We start from the raw sequence: 9,415 nt of genomic DNA on the forward strand, positions 1-9,415 counted from the left end.
GTTGTGTGTGGGGTGTGTGTGTGTGTGTGTGTGTGTGTGTGTTCTCCTCCTGTTCATGCACTGAGACAAGAACATAGGCCTTAGGCGGACTAGTATTTTCTGTTTCTAAGGGCAGATGTTCATATTCTCTGGATATTTTTGCCTGGCTCTGTTTTTTCCCCTGTACTTTCCTTGCACTATAATGTTCATCGCCCAAATAGCAGTTTAGTGGCATGATTCATGAACAAGATATCTGTGTCTGGGGTACAGTTTGGCCCTGCTACACTTTGGAGGACCATGGAAGCTTCATGCATAGTGCTCCACGCAGAAACTTTTCATGCTTCTCACCACTGTCAAAAATGTATTTTATTTAGTTTGTATCCACACTGTAGCTTTCCCCCTGAGCTGTGAAGTATGCCCTCACCTAGAAAGTAACCTTATATTGCACATGGAGAGGATGGTTTTTAACAGTCTAAAGTATCCAGGTTAAATTATTTACACTCCCTAGCATTCAGTTCCCAGCAAATCCTTTAGCCCTCTGTTAGATTGAGTCCCATGCAGTTCATTGTGTGGGGATCTTTCAGATAACACTTTTAAAAGCAAAAATCTTATGCCTTCTGCATAGGCATTAAAGATCTCATGGCACTCTTTGTAACAGTTGAGGTTTGCCCTGGTTTCCTTTGCAAAAATTCTTCCTGCCCTTGGCTCTTGAACAGTAAATGGTGCACTATTAAATTGCCTGTGTCCTCCACTTCAGAAGTGGCTGCACTTCCGTGGTGGGCTGCACTTCCATGGTGTTTGTATAATGATTCACATATGTGTGTCATATATATATATATATATATAATATACAACATACTACATTGTATTAACATGTGCAGAGCATGGATAAAAATGATTTAGGTATCACCAGGTAAAAAATATGTAGAGATGCGCTGGAACTATAAAATACCCTTTCCCTTTGTAGGAGTTTGGCTCTGGCTGTGAAATTCTTGGCTACGGTCTGTCTGTAGATAACATTATTTCAGCAGCTCTGCTGAGGCTCGTATGCACTTTGCGCTTGGAATGGTTTGAATTCTTTGCTTGCTCTGTGGTGATGGGATTTGTTTTAGTTTTTTGGCTTCATGGACCCTCCTCCTGAGCTCAAGAGGCTGAAGAGCAACAGCTTGCTGAGTATCAGTGGCAACAAGAGGCTTCTTTGCCAGGAGTTGAGAATCCAAGCAAACGGTCGTCTTGTGCCCAGCTCTAAGCTCTTTCCATCTCTCTCAGCTCCATAGTGTTAAAGGGGGTATGTTTGTAGGATGGCTTCCTAAGTGGAAGAAAAATGTGTTCCCTATTCTGCCTTTCATGACACATCTCAGATGCAGTGAGGCGTGGAACAGAGTAGATTATTTTATTAGCCTTGTAAGAGGAAGTAGCTTGAGGCTGATGCACAGCTTCCCATGGCGGGGAAGGGAGACGACTTCCATTGAGCATCACCGATCTTCACTACTACAGTCATACATAGACACTGCATCCGTGCACACACAAGCAAGTGACCGATGTTAGCCTTGTAATGAACTATCGTAGCTGTCCCCACTAAAATCCTCACCAAAATGAGATGCTCATTGAGATCCTATCTCAGGGCCTGATCCCAAGCTCATTCATTTCGATGGGAGCCTTTGGCTCATGCCCCAAATGAGCAACATTTTAAAATAAAATAATGTTCTCCACTCTCCCTCAAGAGCTACCGTCTCAGAAATACTAACTGCACCTACTGAATGTGCCCCAAAGATGTCTGGCTCACCCCGACCTCCACTGTAAAAACAGCGCTGAGGTGAATTCCTCTAATTTTACCATGTGCAAAACTATTCTCACAGTTCCAGCCCATAAGCAGGTTGCTTGGAAGACAGTTGTTTATTATACTGCAGGACTGTGTCGAGTCTGCCTGGTGCTGATGGAGGAAAGGATTAAATACGATTGGGGAGGTGTTGGGAAGGATATGGAATGACAGAAGAGGTGTGTAGGCGGGTGGTTTCTCTCCTTGTGTATATGTGGCAGGGGCAGGAGAGAGGAGGGGTGGGGAAGGTTAAAATGTTAATAAAGATTCTTTAGGAGTTCTTTAAAAAAAACAAAAAGCTTGTAGAATGGCCAGGGCAGCCTCACGTGTTACTGTGCACCAAATGGGAAATTTCACTGGTGAGAAGGTAGTGGGTGGGTTTTCTCCTAGGACTAGATTACTCTTTATCACAGGCTCCAATAGCTTGTTTTTCAGCAATTTTAAACTGAGAAGAGTCACCCGTTTGAATCATTGTTACAGTTCATCTGAATGCAAACAATGAGCTAAAAATCAATAGGCTTCAAGAGATTTCTCTGCATCTTCCCAGAGGTTTTCACTACTTTTCGTTAAACTGGTATTTTTTTGTAATCAAGTCATTTCAAGAACATTAGGAAAGCTGCTGGAGAGGGTCAGGGGAGAGGGAAATCATCTCAGAAGTTCAAACTTGTTCTTCTACAGCTATGAGATCTAAAAATACCCAAGAGACCAGGCTACTGTCTTTCAAAATTCCTCCATCCTAGCTATATAATAATAATGCTAGTCACATCTAAGGCTTGATCCAAAGCCCATGGAACGACTCCCCGTTACTTCAGTGGGCATTGGAACAGGCTCCTTTAGCAACTTCTAGCCCAGGGTTAGGAAACTTATGGCATGCATGCTGAAGGCGGCATCTGAGCTGATTTTCAGTGGCACTCACACTGCCTGGGTCCTGGCCACTGGTCGGGGGGGCTCTGCATTTTAATTTAATTTTAAATTAAGCTCCTTAAAGATTTTAAAAACCTTATTTACTTTACATACAACAATAGTTTAGTTATATATTATAGACTTATAGAAAGAGACCTTCTAAAAATGTTAAAATGTATTACTGGCACGCGAAACCTTAAATCAGAGTGAATAAATGAAGACTCGGCACACCACTTCTGAAAGGTTGCCGACCCCTGTTCTAGCTCAAGGTCTTAAAGTGCTTTACAAACATCAAATAATTTTAGCTTCACAATATACAGTACCTCTGAGCTAGGTAAGTATCACCATTCTAGAGATGGGAGAACAGAAATTACCTCCAGATTGCTACTCCTGTACTGTTGCCAGAAGATTATCCTTCCTCCCAATCTGCTTAACCAGAAAACCATTTCTCTCTCTATAGCTATGTTCACAACAGGGGCAACATTCACATACATTTTTATGGAGGTCTCAGATTAGTGTGATATATCTTGGTGATTAGAGGACATAAACTCAAATACTCCCATGATGTAGACAGAAGATCAGTCATCATTTCTTAGTCTTGAATTTTTACACTATAAGCACACCTGAGGTTAATTGTTACCATCTTAGAGGCAACAGCTTCTTGTCACTAAGGGCTGGTTCAATTAGGGGTGTGTGTGTGTGTGTGTGTGTGTGTGTGTGTGTGTGTGAATGACCCGATACAGCAGCTAAGGAAATATGTCACTGCTCTATATATACTGAGCTACCAAAACATGTTGCATTCTGTAGCACATTGCTGCTGAGGATATCAAAGTGCTTTATAATATGAATTAATTAAGCTTTACAGCACTCTGGTATAATATGTTGTTCTACCCTTTTCCCAGATGGGTAGACTAAGGCATGGTGACTTCCGCAGTCTTACTCAGTGAGGCAGTGCCAGAGCAACGTACAGAACATCACAGTCCTGTTGTCTAGGACTCTTCTCTAGCCAGCAGGGAAATAGTCTAAGCAGCTATTCTGATTCCCAAGGATAATTTGATCTTAACTGTTTTTGGTAGCAGAAAATAGCTGAATGACACCACTGCACAAGATCAGTAACAAGTTTTTACTTGTCCTGAATGCTAAGTAAAACCTAAAGCACACAGAGAAAAAAGAGTAAGATGATCATAAAAAGGAATTAAGCTTTTGAATGGGGGCTGGATGACACAAGGGTTCTGAACAGGATAAATTATGAAACTTTTCACCTCAAGGTGCAAATTCAGCCCATAGTGATAGTGACTGAAAACGACTGCTATTTGATAAGTGACTAGTAGCCTCTCTGAAATAAATTAGTGATTAATTCCAGCTCCTAGTGGGGAGCTATTTTATATTGGAAAACCCATCATTGGCCATGCCACTGATTGTCTTTCTCATTGGCAGCTTTAATACAGCAGCCAAGGGTTACATGGTGATGGAGGCTAAAATACCCATGCGGTGTTCTCTGGGGTGAGGAACACAGATTTGGATATTGTCAAAGGAAGTTTGCACATACACTATCTGATGTATTTGTTCCGTGGCTAGAGAACTTAGAGTCCCTAAGACAGACTAACTCTTGCTCTACGTTCACTCATACAATAATTTACAGAATGAAATGATAAAGTAAATAGCAAGAGATTGATTTTTTTTTATGGTATTTACCTTCCACTTAATGAATCACACTATGAATATTGCAGTTTGGGCCCTTTGGATTGTGATTAGTCTATGATGGTTGGGACTGGGTTTGAGTTGCAGCCAGAATTTGCCTGATCTGGGTTAAATATATTTTGTGGCAAAACAGGTATGTGTGCAAGAGTACTAGGTGATTGATTTCCTCTATGCTGACTGGTTCTGGTTTCTTATCTGGACAGCGACCTAACAGAATGAAAATGAAAGACGACTACTGGCAGTGATAAGGCCAGTGTGCTCGCTTAATAACCCCATTGGGATTACAATAATATCCAAAGATAGGCTACCAAGTCTGTTAATGCTCTCCAGTGGGATTTGCAGCTTATAAAATGTCTTCCCTTTTTTTTGCAAAGAATCTGGTGTTGAGCAACCCTTACCTTTCACTTTTTACTGACACAAGGAGATTGCAAGTGACCAAACAATTGTAAAATTTCATTTGCTGCAGCACGCATGATGACTGTAACAATATAATAATGGAGGCCAGTCTTCTAATTTCCCTCCTCTGTATGTGTGTATGTATTTATTTATTTACTTATTTATCGTATGAATTTAGGGCTGATGAAAGGTTGTGGATTGACAGTCTTGGAACCACTAGCCCTTCATTTACTACAGACCAGGTCAAGAACACACAGCGGTAATGCACACTTACCCATCCTGTCCCTGTGATGTATGTCAACCCTGACCTTAAAGAATCAGACTTCTATAACTGAGGGAAATTCAGACTCTTGGTTAAGGCTGCAACGGGAGGCCATTAATGTCACTGTGCCACATTAGTCCATTGGAAATTGGAATGAAGATACAACATATTTCTCATACACCACCCAACAGCTGCCAGGGTGTAGGAATTCTGGATCACTACCACCAAACTGTGCTGGATTTGAACCATTGGCTGATAACAACAGCCATCCATTCCCCTGAACAGCACAGGTCTTTGGTGGCCACATCAGGAGGAGGTCCAGTGCATAAACTTCTTGGACAACAATGTCACATTTTCTCACACTAAGAGAAAAATCTGAGATTCATTCTCCAAAGATCATTTTTTAAAGTGCCACACATGCAAGAAGAGTTTCTAACTCAATAGAGGTTATGAGATTCAATGGGATGCATCTACCAAATTGTACTTATATAGGGTAGAGTATAACAAACTGTACCCGGTTCTAAATGTATACAGAAATATGCTTGTACATAAATGTTACATAAACACTATGCACATGCAAGTGTGTGTTTCTTCACTGTATATACATTTGTAAATTCATATCTCTGACAATCATTCTACCCAGATACCCTCTGCCTTCACAACTCTTTGTTCTCGAGTATTATGAAAAGAATTTAGATGAGCATTATATGAGGAGTGCCTAAGAATCGAAGCGATGACAAGTTAGGGACAGGAATCCTGTGCAGATAAAATAAAACCTAATGTCAACCTTTACACCAAATTCAGACAGAAACAAACCTATTCAAAAGGTCAAATAACATGAGTTGAATATATAAGAAAAAACTGCTCTTATGGCAAAAGCCACTTAGGACTTCTAAAATTAGACTGGTAAAATCACTGAAGAGGAAAAAAAGACCAGTCTCAGTCAATGGATAAAATGAAAAAATGTTTCAATCTTTAACTTCCATGATTCTGCATTTCCCGAGTTAATCTCGGACGGGAGATATATGTACCAAAATATCATCTGCAAGTCAGAGCACACAATATTTCTGGCCCAACTGAAACTAGCAAGCACCAGAAAACTCACGATGAAAATTGTTTTCTTGAAATTTTTGCAACCTGATTTTCAGAAAGACAAGTTATTTTTTGATAAGCTTGAGATTTGATGTTGTTACTGCAGAGATCAACTCAAAATAGCCAAATATTACAGGGAGACAGCAGGCAGATTTGTAATCAAGTGAATAAATCTCTCCTATTTTTAAATATTTCTGCAGTGTTACTAACATGAAGGTTTTCATAGTTCTTGACACATAATGATGCAACTTTTTCTGCCTATGAAGATATTAAGAAACATGGACTCTCCTTACCCCTTCCATATGGATCCTGGGATTTGGTGCCAGCCTGTACTGATTAAGTTGTAAACCTCTTGGATCTCCCCTGTCTCTCCTGATTGAGGCAGGAGAGGTCAGGACCCGAGATCTTTGGATTGAGCCAAACCTCGTAACATTTTGTCCATATCTGACACCGTCCAGTAAGCGAATTAGAAGCAAGTTGGATGGTAACTCTTCAATACTGCAGAAGACTAGAGTTCTGCACTCTGGGCACCTCAACTCATTTTGGGATTTCAGTATCCCCTGTAGACAAGGCTTGCAGAAGGTATGCTGGCATGGTAGCACCTTGGCCGTGACATCTAGCTTTTCAAAGCACACAGGACATTCCAACAGGTCAAGTAAAGCAAAATCGTCCATCTTTAGTGAAGAACTTCAGTCTCACGTGAGGCCAGGAAAGTCCACATGATACATTCACTAGAGCATTGGGTAGCAGTTGCTTCAGTACCTTCAAAAACGACACTGAAATCCTGAACTCAGAAAACCATCCTGCATGAAGGAAAAGAGAGGAGGAGGGGAAAAAAAAGAACAGAACTTGACTGCTACAGTATGAAACCTATCCCACCTACATTGCAAAGCAATGCCTCACGAGCCAATTTGCAAATGTATACTTTGCTCTCACATCCAAGTTTGAAGTGAGTCATTTGTGATTCAGTACTAGTGAGAAGAATTGTATTCAAGCTCAAGTCTGTTGCAGGAGAGACCAAGCTTCTGTTTGTCAGGGTAGATAAATAACTGTAGCTCAGATTGAAGCAACCATACTAATTCATGCCTGTGACCCAAAGCAGGGCAACTCAATCAAGACAGGAACATTCCTTCTCACATGTACTGTAGGAAAACTTTATTGTAATGCCTTGCAGTCTATTCTAATGTTAATTAAGAATAGTATAACAATACTTCAACCAGCTCAGGAGCGGAGATCCTCTGGTAAATATCCCATAGAGTGGAGAGTAAATATGTTCAGTCTTAACACAGCAGTTTAGTTACACACAATCCCACACACACCCACACTGTTTCATTTTTAACATCTTTCCTAATTAGCTTTCTTTCTACTAGTTTTGGCAGCAATTCTATATAAAAAAAGTCACCCAAATACAAACCTTATTCTTGTACCTTGAAGAGAGACTTTAGTTAAGGAGTTTAGTATTACTTTAGTTAAGGAGCTCTGCAATTTCACCTTCACCTAGACTAGTTGCTTCGGTTATCCAAAACAGCCTGAGAAGTCATTATTCCCTTCCACAATGTAAAGTCACTCAACCTGTTTAGCTCCTTTTACAATTATATGTTGGTTTACACTGAAATATGGATACATTTTGGATTCAAGTTATGGCTTGTGAAAACAAGTACAGTTCTGTAACACACAGAAGTAAGTGTGTGTGTGTGTGTGTGTGTGTGTGTGTGTGTGCAAAAGAAACCTAACAAGATCCTATTTACCAGGAATCATTTCCCCTCCGATGCTGAAACAAATATTGCCCACCCTGAAACCTGCTCTCTGAAAATCCAGTGTGGTACCCATGCCACATTAAATACAAAGATTTTGTAGGATACTTTGCCTAGTAATCCTGATCAATATATACCGGAACATTTCTCCATGGACAAGGAACATTATAAACAGCATAACTTCATTTGTTAAGCTTGTGTTTGAAGATGTCTGCCCCAAAAGGAAACTAGAGCAGGTTGCTAATTCTTTAAGTACCACTAACCTTGCGTTTTGTGCCCCTTCCAAGGCAAAATCAGCTCTGCACAGCTCAAGAGATAAGAGCTCTCTCTCTCTCCACAAATTGCAATCCTGTTGAAAACTTTAACATAACAACTATGTATGTTACTCACTGACAGATCAACTTACGTGTCCAGCCCTGTTAACTCTCTGACTGCCTGACTGCTACTCATAAGCAAGTTTCAGAAAGAAATTCCTGTACCATGGTTCTGGTTAGGAGCCAGATCCTGATTTGATGTTCTGATCTCAGTGGAGTTTATTCTGGACTTGCACTGCATAAATGAGATCGGAATTTGGATCTTCCTCTTTCTTGTCTATGCAACTGTGCTTGTTTCTGGGAAAAGGCAGGAACCAATTTTAAAACCTCCTTGGTATAAACACTTTAATCAAAACAAAGCAAAGCAAAAAAAAAAAAAATAGATGCAGTCTCGGAAATAGGCAGCAGTCAGACTTAGCATTATAAGAGTTTAGATTTGTCATACTGGAAAAGACCAATGATCCATAGACGAATACCCTGTTTCTAGCACTGGTTATGGAGGCAGCAGACCCTCCAATGGCATCTCTCTTTGTTATATTTTATCAGAAGTGGGAATCCACTTTCTGATCTGCTCTGGTGATCAGCTTTGTCTTCAAGCATAGGCACTGTGATATCTTATCACTTACATACAAGGGGGCTAAAGTCACAGAGGGACGTAGACACCTAAGTCCAACATTTAGGTGCCACTGGCATTCACAAAACTCCTGCTCCTAACCCAGTAGGCACCTAAAAACCTACTTGGCACCTACATTTTCAGGCTAAAAGTTCCCTAGATGCCTATGTTTCTGCCTCTGGGCATTTGCACTGATGCCTCGCTCTAGTCACCAAGATGTCTAAGTCCCGGTGTGATTCACAAAGCAGGGGAAGATAGGAAGGGCATCTGTGGGGCTCAATTTTGCAGGCATGTTCATAGGCTACCTACCAGATTGCATGCCATTCAAAATCCCTTTGCAAGAGGAGGCAGAGGTGGTGCCTACTTTTAGCCCAGTGGTTAGGACATTCACTTAGGATGTGGGAGACCCATGTTCAAATCCTTTCTCCCCTTCAAGCAGAGGGGAGAAAGGAACCTAACTTTAAACACCTAACTCCCTGAGAGGAGCAGGGCTTAGGATGTACCTCTCGCCACAGCATCTCCCATTGGCTAGCTTAGGCAGCTCCTAACTCACTCTGCTGGCTTTTGTGAATCCCAGTGTTA

The 9,415-nt window shown here is 41.0% G+C and overlaps 1 protein-coding gene across 4 annotated transcripts in view; it reads right to left on the reverse strand.

Annotated features, from left to right (window-relative positions):
* The window catches only part of SH3RF2 (SH3 domain containing ring finger 2), an 84,969-nt gene extending 76,538 nt beyond the window's left edge, over nucleotides 1-8,431 (reverse strand). For 3 of the 4 annotated variants that reach the window (XM_005310451.5, XM_042850860.2, XM_005310454.5), the window contains exons 1-2: nucleotides 8,170-8,308; nucleotides 6,446-6,955 (exon numbers count right to left, since the gene is read on the reverse strand). In XM_005310451.5, the coding sequence (XP_005310508.2) occupies nucleotides 6,446-6,826 (381 nt within the window). In that variant the 5' untranslated portion in view covers nucleotides 6,827-6,955; nucleotides 8,170-8,308. The other variant, XM_042850859.2, reaches the window with a different exon arrangement.
* Between the last annotated feature and the right edge of the window lie 984 nt (nucleotides 8,432-9,415).

Source organism: Chrysemys picta, chromosome 8 (assembly GCF_011386835.1).
Source record: "Chrysemys picta bellii isolate R12L10 chromosome 8, ASM1138683v2, whole genome shotgun sequence".
In the NCBI taxonomy this organism is placed as follows: domain Eukaryota; kingdom Metazoa; phylum Chordata; order Testudines; family Emydidae; genus Chrysemys; species Chrysemys picta.